This window comes from Heteronotia binoei, chromosome 1 (genome assembly GCF_032191835.1).
Source record: "Heteronotia binoei isolate CCM8104 ecotype False Entrance Well chromosome 1, APGP_CSIRO_Hbin_v1, whole genome shotgun sequence".
Classification (NCBI taxonomy): Eukaryota; Metazoa; Chordata; class Lepidosauria; order Squamata; family Gekkonidae; genus Heteronotia; species Heteronotia binoei.
In genome coordinates this window covers 210,075,538-210,093,184 of record NC_083223.1, presented here as the reverse complement: position 1 = coordinate 210,093,184, position 17,647 = coordinate 210,075,538, and the positions used below count along the sequence as shown (strand labels likewise).

The 17,647-nt window shown below is 40.1% G+C and overlaps 1 protein-coding gene across 2 annotated transcripts; it reads right to left on the bottom strand.

The window, feature by feature from the left end:
- Positions 1 to 3,904: 3,904 nt before the first annotated feature.
- LOC132577553 (uncharacterized) lies at positions 3,905 to 15,642 on the bottom strand. 2 transcript variants are annotated; one of them, XM_060247348.1, is made up of 6 exons: positions 15,499 to 15,642; positions 11,949 to 12,028; positions 9,334 to 9,426; positions 7,925 to 8,056; positions 5,945 to 6,064; positions 3,905 to 5,656 (listed from the first exon to the last, which is right to left on the bottom strand). In XM_060247348.1, exons 1-6 carry the CDS (start codon positions 15,499 to 15,501, stop codon positions 5,569 to 5,571), a joined length of 516 nt encoding a protein of 171 aa, XP_060103331.1. In that variant the 5' UTR covers positions 15,502 to 15,642; the 3' UTR covers positions 3,905 to 5,568. The 2 variants fall into 2 exon arrangements, with proteins under 2 accessions (XP_060103331.1, XP_060103336.1); XM_060247353.1 differs by having other exon boundaries at positions 3,905 to 4,065; positions 15,499 to 15,636.
- Positions 15,643 to 17,647: the final 2,005 nt, after the last annotated feature.

The window sequence follows — 17,647 nt, the reverse complement described above, 5'->3', positions numbered from 1 at the left end:
TTAAGTGCCAAGATGACAAACATAACAAGCGACAGAGGTGCCATCTCTACAGCAAGCTACCCAAGAAAATGTTCCACAATTCTTTCTCCACAAGCTCCACTGGACTGAACTATAAAATAATGTCTTCCTCACTGTAGACATTAACAGGAATTCCTGGTTGACTGTGACAATACAGACCTAGGACTAGGAGCAGCTGCATGTGAGTGTAGGTAGCTTAACTGACACTTTTCTGGATAAGACATTTTTCTTCCCACAAGAGAGGGATAAGAGAACACAGCTTCTTAATGTATAACATCTACAACATTTTGAACACAAATAGACAATGCTGCACAACTGAAACATTACTTTATTGGTTTCTTTTTAATTGTCACAGGGCTTTGTTTCTTCATTAAAATGAGCTGATGCTGGGAAGGATGATCACTGTGGCAGGAAGTTTAAAGCACTCTGACTCACTCACATCTTCAGATTTTAAATCAAACATGATTAAGAGTTACTGACAAGGACAGAAATCCACCAGGAAACTTTCTTTTGCTGAAGCCAACTGATATTCATGGCAGCAGCTGTCATATTAAAGAATGATATCAAGCCTGAAAATTCCAGTTCAGACATGTTCAGTTTTGTGATTCCATTGGGGGGGAAAAAATCTCAAAACCAACCCACCTGGAGAAAGCTAGTTTCTCCAACATCCTGCAACTCCTGAACACAATGCTGGACTAAACGGACTGCAGATTAATCAAACAAGGCTGCTCTTACAACTTCCTGGTATTTTGTAGTCAAGAATATATATAAAGAACATTACCAAAGAATTGTCAGTAAGTAATTTCATATCTGTTTCCAAAATGTAGAACGTTTAACAACTGATGCCAAAAAATTAAATTTTATGCTTTAAAAGTTTAGATTCTGCAGTCAAAGAATTGCTTGTATGTGATATGCAAATACAGACTTCAATTCAAAAGCAGTTTGCCTGTTGCAGAATGGATTAATGCCCTTTAAGGACTGTGAGCTGTATGCCACCAGTGTGTGGAATCTATCTACATGTGCATTGCTTTCTCAAAGCAAAATTTACTATGGCCATCACTAACCAATGCAAAGTTTACTACTGCTAGCAGCAAAGAAGAAGGCCCCTTCTGATTAAACCAGTGTTTGGATAACCACATTTGTAAATGGATGTATGATAGGTATGAAACACCCATTTCCTTAAACCCTTGAAGTAGTTCTTTTGTGCACATTTCATAATTACTAGTAACTTCGCTAAAATTCAGTCTACAATAATGTCTTCTGAAAGTCACCCTTCTGAAGTGTTAAAATACCTGCACCACATTACATGAATATTCAAAACCTTAACATAAATATACAGCATTCCACAATCTGTTTAGGATTTAGCTAACCTGTCCATCAATCTGCAGCAGATGTTCTCCGTAGAAATGCAAAATAAAGGACAGAGAAGTTAGTTTCATAGTCACAGCTTTGATGCAAAATTATTTGGTTGGATAAAGTGACCCAAAGAAAGAAAACAATTATTACCTTAACCACACTTGAAATCTTCCTCCAAAGTAGCTTGCTTGAACACAAATCAGATGGCTGTAGTAACCTTAATACACTAGACAGGACAATTAATTCTAATTTCATACAAACATTTTTATGTCCTTGCAAATTTTCAGAGTGGCTCTTCTCTGTGACATGATCAGGGAAATATTCTGGTCAGTCATTTACCCACTACCTCATCCATCTTTTTACAGGAAAAAAAAGTAATGACTTCATCATTAATTGGCTCTACTTAGTCTACATGATTCCTTATATTTGGGCTGGTTCTTCTGTACACCAACATGCAACATCTCTGTTACGAAATGCACATCATAGGTCCCCACTTCCTTTGTTCAAGGCTAAGTAAAATAGCAATGATTCTTTGTAAATTACAAGAAAGGGACCTGTAAAGATTTGTGGAGGCATCTCATTTCCCGATCCCCCACCATTTGTCTTTTTCTTCCCTGGCAGATCCTAAAGCCTCTCCCATTTCCCTGCTTCCTTCTTTTCTTCCCACTCACCAGCAACCTACTATTATCTGCCCTCTCTTTTAGCTTTCCCTCCCTCCCCCTAGCACCCTCTGCCTAAGAAAACTCTGTTCAAGTTGCATTGTGCCAGCTGACCTGGGCCCAGCTGCACAGTATGGAACCTGCAAAGACTTGCATGACTATATCATTTCCCCTGTATCCCCCTCACACACTGTTCCCTCTTTACCTCACCCTGACAGCCCCCATATCCTCACTCATCCCCTGCTTCCTACACACCTAACCACCAACATTTTTACTACATTTATACCCCGCTTTTCTCCACAATGTGGACCCAAGACTACTTACATAATTTTCTTTCATTTTGTCCTCACAACTCTGTCAAGTAGGTTAGGCTGCGAGTGTGTGACTGCTCAACCACCCAACATCACCCAGTGAACTTCCATGGCAGAGTGGGTATTTATACCTCCCCACCCCAATCTTAGTCTGAAACTACTACACCACACTGGCTTTCATTGGGTGGCTGCTGTTGAACTGGCAGCTAGCCCTGGGTATGGCAGCAAGTTGCTTGGTGGTAAGTCCTCCCTCAAAGGCAAAAAATCCTCAGAAGAAGCCTGTCTCTTCCTCTGACCTTTTACTAACAGAAACCATGGCTAGAACCCCTGGCAATACTGTGTGATTTCCTAGCAACAGTCACTGAGTATTCATTTGTTAAAACTACAGGCCCAGCATCTACTATTTGGGGGCAGCTTTTAACCTCCCCAAGATTTGTTTGTTTTTTAAGATTTTAGAATTTTCTGCATACCTAGGGCTTTTCTTGGATTTGTAGAAAAATCTATCTTGACGGCCCATAGCTCCAATCTGATTTAAGTGTCCACAAACAGAGCACTGAGAATGAGATATACTGATATAGTTCTTCAGTCCTCCTGCACTCATTATATTTAGCAAGTGGAACAAGAAATGTTTTAAAAATACTAGTGTTTTACTTCTTACAGTTGAGCACATAAACATGAAAAAATTGTGAACATCTTGACCCAATCATCTATTATGGAAGGGAGTTTACCTAAGTCAGCCATATATTGACTGTATCACTAAAGACATATGGAGAATTATGCCTCCTTGGTTATGGGCAGCATTCAGCTGAACCCTAGCTGCTGTATGGCACAGCCATGGTGCAAGTGGTGAATCTCAGCAGCTCAATACAATTCTGGGTAGAAAACTAAATAAGATGCCAAAAATGTTCCTGCCACTCTCAATTGCTAAATATTAAATAAAAGGCACTTCCTCTCTTTAAAAGAAGTCTAATGGGAAATCAAAGGTCATATGGTATCATAGTTTAGTGGTAGAACACAATATTTGTAGACCAATGCCAAACCTCCAAATAAAAGAATCTCAGGAAGCAGAGTTACAAATGATCCCTGCCTGATACCCCAGAGTCTCTGTCACTCAGAACACACAGTATTGGGCAAATAGCCTGTCTCTGTAAAAAGACTTTATGTATTCACACATAATTTAAAAAGTCCCTCTCCACAAAATTAAAAAGACCACAAGAAGTAAATCCAAAAGTCACAGAACTTTGTACTGCCACCTGATATGCAATGCAATTATAGATTTAAAAAAGAATGATTCACACAAACACTCTCTCATTCTTCCCAACACCCTGTTATGTGTTTTTTTGTTAGTAACTCTGTGGTAAAGATATGAATGAAATTCAGCCTTGTGAATTTGTTAGCCTGTGGTGATGGGTTAACTAGGCAAGTGGCTATCTAATTTTTGAAACGAAACCTTCTGAAAATTCATTCAACTGACACGGTTCCACCATGAGACAACTGTGTCTGTAATTCGCTTAAGATCTCAGTGAAACAAACTCAAGGGTATGTGAGTGTGTGTGTTCAAATGCTAACTCATATCAAATAAATGTGCATTTTACTTCATAAGGATAGTGAATGGGAAAAAATGTTTTAAATACTCTCTCACCTCAAAAAGGCCTTGATGAAAGCTCTCCCAAAGGTCTGCATACCATCTCCCATTGGCCTCAAAGGGTGACTATGTTACCCTTCAGAAGATAACAACAGCATCATTCTTTCACCATTGGGCAGCATTAGATGAGTGAACTATTTACCATTTTAGTATTATATTAAAGTTAGTGGTCAACACTATCCTTTTAAGCCACTATAAAGGAACATAAAGCATTGCTTTATAATAAGGGTTTAACCAAACTATTAGTTCTGAATCAAAAACTATTATGTCGTTGAAAAAATCTAGTTTCCCAAGACAGGAATGTTAAATACTACTTTTGAGAAATTAAGAGCAATGATAACCAGGATGTATAAACTGCATTATTTTTGTTTTGTTTTTACTTAGGCTATACATAATACATTTTGTTCAGATGTTAAATTGGAAGCCAAGTGTCAGAGTGGGACATAAATAACTATATGAGCAGTTCATACCTTGATTTATTGCTTTTCTTCATTTTATTTTACTTTGCTTGCAGGCTTTGGACCCAGTATAGGGATTGCTTAAATTAAAAGCCCCAACTGCACCAGACTGCTAAAAAAAGGTTTTAATTCAGCCCTCAGCACAGAAAAACACAACATGTATTAAGAGTTAAAATAAATATACAGACTCTGATCATCCTTGATGTTGAACAGTGCTGTTTCAGAACATTACAATTTTATCTGTCATTCCAACAGCAACAAGCAACACAAGATTACATGTTCTACTTCTTAAAAAAACTTTTTTTCTAGTTAACAATAACAAAATGAAAGCTAAAATTTATAATGGCTATAATTAAAACCCACATGTACACTGCAGATTTTAACATATCCCTTCATCCGTGTTGCAGATTATCACCAGTTGTAATTATACAATTGGTCAAATGTTCAGCTACATACTTCATTTATCTATTACAGTAATGTACACATCTAGATGCTTAAACACGAGGTCAAGCTGTGTAAGAAGAACAATTGTCTAAAAATTAATAAGACACTCAACGTTTTTGTTCATTTATAAATTGCTCTCTTTTCAAGTTAACAATCACAGATTTGTGTTATCCATTACATTTTATGCATTGGTTACATTTCCAGATGTCACACAGTGCAACTGCCCCTCAAAAGATGAAGCACCTGTTGCATTTACTATAACCAGAAAAGTAACTGCATTTGAAACAAAAGTCCACAAGTTGTACAGCAGACTCTGATGTTTAAAAAAACTGCACACAATTTAAATAGAAGATCTAAATATTAAATGAAAAGCTTGACCTCCTCAGAGGCTTTCTTTAAACTTCAGTGTATACATACTAAGTATTCACCATCTCAGTCTTTGAAAGGATATGCTTGAATATGTCCAAGGAGTCACAGATCTTTTCTGTATGTTTAAAAGTGTGTGTATGGCTTTTACCAACTTGGTGCATGAGGGCTGCTGGAAAAATTCGGGATGCCAGGGTTCTATTAGTTTTCATTGCTATCTTTACAGGCAGTTCTTAGTCCAGCCATTTCAAATGGTCTTAAAGATAAGAGAAGCAAGTATCCCTGTTACTGAATGTAAAGAATAAGCCTCTTTAATAGCATCTGCCACCTGGCGGTCCAGGCCATCTCTGGCCCCGTCCAGGTGGCGGAGGGACTGGCACACCAGGTCCATTAGGAAAGCTGTATAAAAGGATAAAATCAAAATTGGGGTTTTTTTGTTCCTTCTCAAGATAATTTACTTTTTAAAAAGCACAGTACTACATTACAATTTAGTTCACTTTCATCAAGCACAATCAAAAGGCTTCCACAATAGTTAGATACCTCCACAGTGATAAGACCTGGTGTTCTTTGTCAAATCTCTATAATGAACTTTAGTTTTCTTAACCCTTCTTAAGATATAAAATTTCTGTAACTTTACACATACAAAATAAAATAAGCTTTTAAAAGGTAAGGCAAGAATGATCTTACCCTCTTGGAGGTGGAAAGTGTCCTCGAGGAAATGGTAACGTTCCTCTGGCTCCAAGGGGAGGAGGTCTGCCCCTGAAGTCCATTGGCCCAGGTGGTGGGGGTGGAAGAGGAAATCTGTATCTGCAGACATACACAACTAGTTTGTGACCTAAGACTGGCTTCATATAAATACAATGATTATCTTGCCTACTAGCTTACAGGAACATTTTTCTCATAAAATGGGAGAAAGGAAATACACTGGTCTGGGGGGGAATTTTAAAACTCTCACCAATTCGTGAATGCCACTTAAGACACCCCAATGTGATTTCTGTTAAACTCATTAAAAGAAACATTTTCATCATATTAGGGAATGGGATAGAGGATAGGTAGAATGACATTCTCCTTTTTTGGAAAAACAAAAGTTTCTTTCTTTGTTTTTAAGGACATGTTTGACCCTCAAAATAGTGTACAGCAAGAGACTTCAGCCCAAAGAAGCTCTGAATAACTACCCAGAATGATAGAAGTCAGCTTTCCTGAGGTAAAATTTATTAATCCAAATCTTTTCTAGATGGCATATCTGACAACAAATCATATCCAACCATGGTGAATTTGCTTACAAATAACTGGATTACGCTTAAAATGCTGCCTCCTTAGTGGAAGATCCCTGGAGCTGATAGTATGTCCACTAGCAATGAATTTCACAATCTAATAAAGTAAAGCAGTATTTCCTTTTGTCTGTTCTAAACCTACTTCTAACCTAATTAGGTGCTCCCAAGCTCTAATATTATCCACTTTTTCCCTCCCACATATCATTTTATCAATTTCTAACATGTCATAAGAACATAAGAGAAGCCATGTTAGATCAGGCCAATGGCCCATCCAGTCCAACACTCTGTGTCACACAGTGGCCAAATATATATATATACTCACACACACACACACACATATACACACTGTGGCTAATAGCCGCTGATGGACCTCTGCTCCATATTTTTTATCTAATCCCCTCTTGAAGGTGGCTATGCTTGTGGCTGCCACCACCTCCTGTGGCAGTTGACCCTGGCCCAAGAGACATTGGGGTTTCCTGGCTCCAACCTGGTGGAACTCTCTGCTGAACAACATCCATGCCCTATGGGACTTAATGCAATTAAGGCAGAGATGTTCTGCCAAGAGGACAGCAACAGCTTCCATCTGTCTGGCACTCCTCTTCCCTGACTCCGTTTCCCCATCCCCCCCTCACCAGTGAGGCAGTAGCACAATTTGAAGTTTTTAGTGCCATCATCAACTTAATGTACTTCTACAGTTTTAGAGAGAAGAACAAAAGAGGAAATTGGATTTATACCGCATCCTTAACTCTTGAGTCTCAGAGCGGTTTACAATCTCCTTCCCTACGTCTCCCCACAACAGGCACCTTGTGAGGTAGGTGGGGCTGAAAGAGCTTTCAGAGAACTGCTCTTGAGACAACAGCTCTGCAAGAACTGTGGCTGACCCAAGGTCACCCAGCAGCTACATGTGGAGAAGGGAATCAACCCAGTTCTCCCAGATTAGTCCATGCACTTAACCACTTCACCAAACTGGCTCTCTTTTAACAGTGAATTCCAATATATGAACGTGTTTTTATTGATGTAAACTGCCCTGAGCCCTGTTTTACAGGAGAAGGTGGTCTAGAAATCTAATTTAATAAATAACAAATCAGCACATCAATTATGTATATCCCATGTATAAAACTATTTTAATTATAAATTAGGACAGGAACAACACACAGTCCCTCAGTCCTGTAAATTATGATATGGTGTCCAAATTTCACAACCAATACAGATCGTGCAGAAATAAAATAAATTAGGACTGGAATACAGCACACATTCACTCAGTTCTGTAAATTATAATAGGATGCCCATTTTGCAACCAATACAGAACAATGAAATAAATTGATGAGTTAATCAGCCTAACCCCAGTACGACAATCTCAGTTTTTTAAGACACTTGCAACCTCAGTACTAACCGTGGTGGGGGAGGAAGAAAAGGTACTCTCATCATGCCTCTCATGGGTAGAGATGGTGGAAAAAGTGGTCCCCCTCGTGCTCCTCTTCGACCTCTGATGTCTGGGTATGGGCGCATTCTCCCCACTCCACGTCTACAAACACACAAGTTTTCACTATCCTCTAACCATCTTCGGTGATCTTGGTCATACTGCAGTCTCATTGCCAAACCTTGTTCTTATATAAAGCCAGACCTGTCTTTGACTTTTCAGAAGTCTACTAAGACACCCAAGATTATTAAACTGAAAAATCCATATTGCTACATTACAAAAATACCCATCAACATGACACATAAGACATCTGAATTAGTATCAAGAGCCTTTGTTCAAAAGTAAAAGGCTGCCCCCAAAAGACCCAGCCATGAATTCATTCTAACAATCTTGCACTCCAGAAATATTTTATTCTTAACTTTTATTAGCATTTTGAAGATTTGTGTGCAGCAAGAGTAAAAAGAAACAAAAATCTCAGATGTGCAACATGCTATACAGAGATTATTTTATGTTTCCAGTAATAACATTTAAAATACAATACCTCAAAGACCTAGAACTAGGAAAAAATAAGCTCAGAACGAGCCACATCACCTCCCCATTGTTACAGACATAGATCTTGACCCAATGATTTTCTAAAAGTATAGGAGAGGGGTGTCAAACTCATTTGTTATGAGGGCCAGGTCCGACTTAAATGAGACCTTGAAGGGCCGGGCCATGTGTGTACTTATTTAAGATCAGGTAGCAGAGAGATAAATTTTATAAAAAACACAGACAAACACAAACATATTTTTAAAAACTTAAAACATGCTTAAGAAGTTAGCATTCATTGGTCTTAAGGATGCTTTCTTTGTATTTCTCCCATGGGATCCAGGGAACTAGGCAAAGGAAGTTCTGGCTCTTTCCTTCCTTCCCCAGGGAACTTGGAAGGGGGGAGCCTCAGCCAATGGAGAAAATAGAGGTTTTGCTCTGTAGCTCCTGTGCAACTGAGCAAGCCTGGTAAAGCAAGCTGTTATGCAGAAAGAAATAAGAGAGAGGGAGAAGAAAGCAGATGACAGCCAGTTGCTCGGGGGCCTAATAGTTGCCCCCGAACTGCATGTTTGACACCCCTGGTATAAAGAATACAGCTGTAAAACATTTTACATTAAAAACATGAACTGCCCCATTCATTTCAACAGAGAAAGCAAAGTTACACATATGTTCCCTTCAATGATAAAATATGACAAGTACATTTTTAAATTGGGGGGGGGGACTGTTTGGCATTTTTAAATCAGGCATGTTACTCTGAAGTCACTGCAGTGCCTTTATTTTGGTACAGCAATTCTACCTACGGCCAGGAGTCTCGTTCTAGAGTAACAGATCATGCTTTAAATAGCAAGGATTACCTTATAGGTCCAAAACCATTCAGTGCATTGCCTCGCATTTTCCCTCTAACATTTCCTTTGCTTCCTCGGCCTCTTCCCTGGCCTCTTGGCCCCCTGAAAATAAGAAAATTGAATTCAGCTGCCTTTGTTCTAAGAATTAAGTACTCTCGCACCTTTTAATAAACTGTTAAGTAGAATTTGCTTGTAAAAAACAAACAAACAGCAATAGCTTTAGGTAAATTCATTACCCATGGACTACAGTGCTGTCTGGGAAGCCTGAGTTCCAATCCTAACACAGCCAATGGCTCACTTGGAAACTTTACCCAAAATAACTAGAATCATAGAATCACAGAGTTGGAAGGGACCTCCATGGTCATCTAATCCAACTCCCTGCACAATGCAGAAAATTCACAAATACCTCCCCGCCCCCCGTGACACCTGTTCTACATGCTCAGAAGATGGCAAAAAAAACCCCCAAAAACCTCCAGGATCCCTGCCGAAACTGGTCTGGAGAAAAATTTCTGACTGACCCCAAAGCATTTCCCTGGGCATGTAAGAAAGGGCCACAAGAACTAAGCACTGATGCAACCCTTCCTGCCCTCCTTCTCATGATCTGCCTACTTCACACAATCAGCATTGCTGTCAGATGGCCGTCTAGCCTCTGCTTAAAAACTTCCGAAGAAGAGCCCACCACCTCCTGAAGAAGTCTGCTCCACTGAGGAACCGCTCAAGCTGTCAGGAAGTTCTTTCTAATGTTTAGTCAAAAACTCTTTTGATTTAATTTCAACTCATTAGTTCTGGTCCAACTTTCTGGGGCAACAGAAAACAATTCTGCACCATCCTCTATATGACAGCCCTTCCAGTACTTGAAGATGGTGATCATATCACCTCTCAGTTGTCTCCTCTCTAGGCTAAACATACACAGCTCCTTCAGCCTTTCCTCTTAGGAGTTGGGTCTCTAGACCCCTCACCATCTTCTTTGCCCTCCTCTGGATACATTCCAGCTTGTCTACATCCCTCTTAAATTGTGGTGCCCTCACTTTGCGTGATCCTGACACTATACTTCCGTTGATACAGCCCAAAATTGCATTTGCCTTTTTAGCTACCACATCTTTAGGCTAAACATACACAGCTCCTTTAGCCTTTCCTCTTAGGAGTTGGGTCTCCAGACCCCTCACAAAAATTGGTGTATGGTCCTCTAAGACAACCATGAAGAGAGGGGAAGAGAAACTCAACCAAACAAAACAAAAACCTCCAAAGGAAGTTTAGAATACTAAGTGGCCAAAGGGTAAAAACATCAATAGTTCTAGACAAAAGTACATGTGTTAATTACAAAAACATATAAAAATCTTGTAGGGGCCGAAATGAAGCCTCATAAAAATCATCAAAGTGACAAATGCACAAAGTGTGACAAAATACAACAATGTCCCAGTTTCACTTATAAATCAGTAAATAACCAATATAATAAATAATCAGTAAATAAATCAGTAAATAATCAATATAGGACCCCAAAAGGAATCAGCAGCAAATTATATATACACCAAATAATATTGTATATATATATATATAATGTATGTGTGTACACACACAGAGCAAATAATATTGCAAATGTGCACCTTCCAATTTAGTTCCTAAAAGTAAAATCTCCTAATCAGGGTCAGTGTAACATCAATTTCATGCTGACATAAGGCCAAATACATTTGTGGCCTTCCAAAAATTGTGTCATTCATTTCCATATTGTCATTCATTTCCAAATGAAATCAAATCCATATTAATTGTTTACTGATTTATAAGGGTAACTGGGACTTTGTTGTATTTTGACCTCTGAAGAAGGCCTCTGCAGACTGAAACGTATCAGGTCAGATATATACAGGGCTTTCTTTGTGGAAAAAGCCCAGCAGGAACTCATTTGCATATTAGGCTACACCTCCTAATGTCACCATTGTTTCACACGGGGCTTTTTTGTAGGAAAAGCCCAGCAGGAATCCTTTGCATATTAGGCCACACCCCCTGACACCAAGCCAACCAGAACTGTGTTCCTGTGCGTTCCTGCTCAAAAAAAGCCACACACACACATATTTCGTGTGCATTTGTCACTTTGGTGATTTTATGAGGCTTCATTTGTCTATACCTACTGATAACTATTGATGTTTTTAACCTTTGGCCCCATAATATTTTAAACTTCCTTTGGTGGTCCACTAAGACCCTTAGTTCCTTTTGGCACAGAGTACTGCCAAGACTAATCTCCCCCATCCTATAATTATGCATTTGATTTTTCCTATCTAAATGCAGAGCTTTACATTTCTCCCCATTAAAATTCATTTTATTTGTTTTACCCCAGTTTGTCTGCCTGTCAAGATCATCCTGTATCCTGGCTCTCCCAATTTAGTATCATCTGCAAATTTAATAAGCATTCCCTTTATTCCTTTATCCAAATAATTTATAAAGATATTAAACAAAACATCCTTGAGGCACTCCACTTGTCACTTCTCTCCAAGTGGATGAGGAACCATTAACAACCACCTCCCATAGTTCTCTCACATAATCATTATGAAAAGTTATTAAAAGGATTCTAAAAATCTTTGGGGGTGGTTTATAAATGCACTATTAAGAGTGTCTTAGAAATTGTCACTTACTTTTTCTTAGTTTCAGTGACTTCTGTATTTTCAGGGGCAGATTCAGTCTTCTCCACTGCAACTTCAGCTTCTTCTTCCATCTATTGTAAATGAAAAAAGCTGTTTCGATACACAGATTTATGAACTGATTCCTCTAAATTAAATTTGGAAGGTTCTTCAATAAAATGTACCAATACATCAATAAATTGTCTGTTAGAAATTCTTATCCTTTCACTGATACCTTTCTTATTCTGTCACTTATACCCTTCAATGCAAACATGCAAGTGTGGTTTTACGCAAATAGTACAGATACTCTTTGAATTGATCGTCACTAAAGAGGTAGCTAGAATAAATGATAAACCAACTTTGGAAAAAGTACGTTCCCCAAATGATCACAAACTTTCAGAAAATTTACTGTGTGAACAAAAGGTCAAAGAGCATTCCTTTTTCACATATTTACATTTGTACAGGCAGATATAAGGTCAGTGGGAAGAGAAATCACATGACACTCACATAATAGGCTAAGCACGAAGGCAGGCTACTGAGTGCTAAGGAAATATGAGTATTCAAATTGTAATATCCATCACAAACTACTGTTAAACTACTTGATGTACTGTTGCCTATATAACACAAACGACCTATTAGTACAAACTGTGTGATTTCAGAAACGTTCAACTGAAATACATGTTACATATAATGAGCAACTGAAAAACCATCTCTTGAACAAACTAGATTTTTAAGAGTTACATGAGATAGTAGGAGGGCACTACAGAGAGAGTTATTAAATGTGAACAAACCATTTTGGAGATCAAATTCAAACAGCACCCCTAAATATTGGCAAATATTTGTATACAAGGCTTTAAATATTTTTAAAATAGGTGATCTATGTAAGGCAGATTATTACAATCTTTTGCACATGTCAAACAAAACAGCAGCTCCACTCTCTTCAACAAATGTAGATCTTGTCAGTTAATAAACCACATTTTTCAAAAGCAGGTTATGTAACATCCTAACATCTTGTGTAACTTCTTAAACAACTCATCATCACCATAGGTAATAATTCCTCTATGGTGGTGGCCAAATGGAGCTTTCCCATTGGTTCTCCACGCATCATGGCTCAGTCAGTGTCTCTGGCCTCCCGTTGGCTGGCCCTCCCATTACTGCAGGCCCAGGAATATTGAACAAACTGCCAAAACAGTCTTATCTAAGAGGCAGACACATCTACAATGTTTCTTTGTGTCCTCTCTGTCAACTGGCCTCAGAAAGGGCTGCTACTCTACTACAGCCTCACAAAAGGTGTCAGAGCCGCTGCCTGCAACAGACCTCTGCTGCCCCATCAGCGGCCCACACACACAGCCTCCCAGTACATGCAGCCTCCAAAGGCTGCCAAAATAATCAGGGAGCTACCGCCGCCATCATAATGCAACTACACAGGTAGGCCTGGCCCTGCTGGGAGTGTTTCCTCAGAGGCCATGGCTGCCACCTCTTCTCTCCCTTCTCCCCACAGCCTCACCCCAGGACAGTCAATGATTGGGCTGCTGGGGAAGCTGCTAGCCAGAGGCTGCTGCTAGGGTTAGGCAACCAAGATGGCAGAGATCAGTTCCCCTGGAGAAAACAGCTGCTTTGCAAGGTGGACTCTGTCATTATACCCTGCTGAGGTCCCTTCCCTCCTCTTAAATCTGACATCAAGAATCACAAAGCTGAGAAACTTGTAGGAGAACATTTCAGCCTTCCAAGAACATTAAATGGACGACCTCAAAGTAGTGGCGGGGTTTTTTATTGCAGAAGAATTTCAGAAACAGACAAGAAGAGGAGATTGCTGAGTAACAACATTACATCACTCAGGACAATGGAACTCTCAGTGCTTAACAGATATATCAATTTCTTATCTCACTACACACGCTAATGTCATTCAGTAAACTCTTATATTATGCTGCATGCTAATTTTGTGTTATTCACATGTCTTACCAATGGCCTTAATCCAATCTTAGCTATATTCATTGTTAGCTAACTTATGTGTTTTGATTCCAATTAGCCCTTTTTAGCAACACCTGCCCTGGCCCCACCCTCTACCCAGGGCTGGATCTAGGAAGGGGCAGAGGGGGGTGCTTGCCCTGGGCACCGACCGAAGGGGGGCGCCAAATTGGGTTTGGAGTTCATTGTATTCTATGGGACTGTAAGATAGAATGGCCCATAAGGGGGCGCCATTTTTTAATTTTGCCCACCCTCAAAAAACACATAGATCCGGTCCTGCCTCTACCTATATGTAATGGTTGGTGACCTCTATTCCCATTATTCTGAAGAGGTGTACATGTAAACTTATACCCAGAATAAAACTTTGTTGGTCTTAAAAGTGCCATTGGACACAAATTTTGCTCTGCTGTTTCAGACCAACACAGCTACCCACCTGAATCTACAACCTTACAGTTACTCCAAAATTCTCTCACAAATTCTGTCTCTGTAGGGAAACTGATCTGACTTCAGCTTTCCATCCCCCCCATCCCCGCAGCTGAAATTTATATGAATCTTTCTAATACAAGACTGTATTCTGTAAGAACTATATAGCAAGGAATAAGAGATCATTATTAAGGAGTGTGATGCTTTTATTTCAGCACTCACATAACTGACCTATTTGTTTTCTACTGGAAAGTTAAGTTTTGTGCCTAACAACGCAACTAATTCATGCCCTAAGAACAACTATACAAGTAAGCCTCTCTACATGCGTTAACTCCAGCCTACTTACTACCTTACCTATACAGTGGGGAACTCTAGTCTGCGTGGGCCATGGGTTGTACCTAAATCTGGGAATAGCACTCTTCTCACCACCATCGTTCGGAAAAGGCTCCCCCGCCCCAGTTGAATTCTTCGCTATACCCTGTGACCCATGACGAACATACCAATTCACCGGCAATACAAGCGGGATCTCGGTGAACAACCACCGACTAACGGGCCACTCCTGAAATTCCGGCCTAGGCTGCCAGCGATAGGAGGCAACAAGCCAAGGACCCTCTCCCAGTGAGCGTGTCAGGCAGGTAACGGAAAGCCCAGCAGCATCTGAAGCTCGCCGCTCTTCCCCAGCCCAGAATAAGGGGGGGGAAAGGGGATGCAGAACAGCGCGCGCTTCTTTGTCACGCAAAATAAATACAAAATGTTGGTTTATATCAGCATGCGAGGTATGGAATACTATCATGATAAATACCTGACTGGATAGTTTGTGGTAATGAGGGTGACGCGCGAAGGGCCCTCATGCTTTTTAAATACTGCTAGTTAAACCGATGGCGGGGCCGACGGCAGCATTTCTCAGACCTTCTACGAGGCTTGCAGTGGAAGAGGGATTCTCCTCGTATTCGGCACTCGTGGAACCTCTGTGTTCAGAGCCTGGATGCCGCCGCCGGCGGGCACCGGGTGGAAGAGATAGGGGCAAGACGCCGCTTTCACGAACATCTAGCTGCTCACCAACACTGCAAACAGAAGGCTGGACTAGGGGAGCCTTTCAGTCTGAGCCAGTTGTTACGTGACAAGCAGAGAACAAAATTATTTTTAAAGAAACAGAGGACAAGATAACACTTACCATCACAGCTTGGGCAAGCGCGGTGTGCAGCAAGAAACGCCACAAACGCCGGCCTCAGCCCTGTTGAAAGGTGGGAGGAGAAAGCGAACTTCCCCCCCCCTCGGGTTCAGCCCACAAACAAAACACACTCAAAATGGCACCCGAGAAGGTCACCGAGAGATCCATAAGCCACGCCCACGCCATCGACCCTCCCTCTGGCCCCGCCCATTGCGCATGGGGTTTAACTCCAGACTTTGCAGAAGAGTGAGGAGGGGTCTCTTTGGCACCAGAGATATAAGCTGTTGACTGCGCCCGCTCCCTCCTAGAATAATTTAAAGTAGCAGTGTTGTGGCGGTCTAAAAACCGGCGACATTTTCTCCCCACATGCATTTCCGTGGACTGCAGCCCGCTTTTTCATATTAAATGAGTAAATCTTCACTATCACTGCATCTGAAGAAGTGGGCTCCGTCATGTAAAAGCTTACGGTGGGATAAAATCAAAGCGGGCAGCCGTGTTGGTCTGAAGCAGTTCAACAAAGCAGGAGTCAAGTTGCGCCTTTAAGACAAACCAATTTTTATTTAGAACGTAAGCTTTCGTGTGCTCTTAAGTACACTTCATCAGACGAGGAATCCAGCACAGTGAGCAAAGCCATACATAGCTGGAAGGCAGTGGCCCAGAATGCAACATGGTACAGATTTAAGAACCAATGAACAGTGAAGTAAAATTATCTGGTAGGCAGTGGTTTAGAATGTTAAATGGTAGAATGACAGAATAGTAAAATTAACAAATTGAGTAAACCTTTAATCTGAGTAGCATGAGCATGTGAAAGCAACAAAACAGCAATATGCAGTAAAATTAACAAACTGAGCAAACCTTTGATCCTGAGTAGCATGAGCATGCAAAAGCAACAAAACAGCAGTATGTCAAAATGTGAGATTGCCTGTCAATGACAATGGGAGATGGGTTCAATATATGTAATAGGATAAGCAACCAAAGTTCCTGTTTGAGTGTGTCAATACAGCTAAAAGAGAAATATGATGTTCTTGTCCACCTAATTTACTTTTTAACATGTAAACATAATTCTAGTTTGCCATAGGAAAAAGGAATACAATAAAATATAGTGAAAATGGGTAAAGCATATGTAATGAGATATACAGCCAATATCCCCGTTTTGAGTATGTCAATACAAATAATTATACTGATACACAATTCTAAAAGAGAAACACATTGGAATACTGTGGATGTATAGCTATACTCACTGAGAGTGGGTTTAGCATCTGTAATGAGATAAAAAAACCAATATCCCTGTTCAGTTTTGGGGAGGTGTTTGTTCCAAGTTTCATAATAATTTCTAATTCAGCACTTTCTCTCTCCATTCTGTTCTTGAAGTTCCTTTGCAGTAAAACAGCTACCTTGAGGTCACCCATTGAATGCTTTGGAAGGTTAAAGTGTTCGCCCACAGATTTCTCAGTTCTGTGATTCCTAATGTCAGATTTGTGTCCATTTATCCTTTGGCGTAGGGTTTGTCCTGTTTGCCCTAGAGAACTGAAGGGCATTGTTGGCATTTAATGGCATATATAATGTTGGAAGATGAACAAGTGAATGAGCCTGAGATGGTATAGTTAATGTTGTTAGGCCCAGTGATTGTGTTGTCTGGGTGTATGTGGCAGCAAAGTTGGCACTTGGATTTATTGCAAGCTCTGGTACCAGTGTCCATGCTCAGATGAGATGCTGTATTGTTGTGGTTGATAAAATGTTAATCTTCAAGGTTAACAATGTCTATGTTTTGCACGCTTTCAAGTCCCACGGAGCTCCTGACTAAAGTAGAACAATTTTTCAGTTGCACCTTAAAGACTAGCAACATTTAATTATGTCACAGCTCACTTTCAGGTACTTATGAATAAAGATGGATAAGGCTTGTTGAATGTCTTCTGTAATTTAATTATTTAATGTTTGATCACAGCCACTTGAAAGTAACAAAAGAAATCTCAAAATGTTACATAAATAAATGTTACATAAATAAAGGATGATAATCAACACTCGCTCGCCTTCTACACTATTGTCTAGAAATATGAAGTATTATTTCCATCCCATCCCACATCCAAAGTGCCAGTGAAGAGATTCAAGTGTCAGGGGTTTTTTTTAAGCAGGAACGCAGTTCCAGCTGGCT

Excerpts from the sequence above, each read along its gene's own strand:
- LOC132577553 (XM_060247348.1), bottom strand. Across the intron at positions 9,427-11,948 it reads GTCACTGAAACTAAGAAAAA|GGGGCCAAGAGGCCAGGGAA; the intron begins GTAAGTGACAAT and ends TCTTATTTTCAG. Across the intron at positions 6,065-7,924 it reads TTTCTTCCTCCCCCACCACG|ATACAGATTTCCTCTTCCAC; the intron begins GTTAGTACTGAG and ends GTATGTCTGCAG.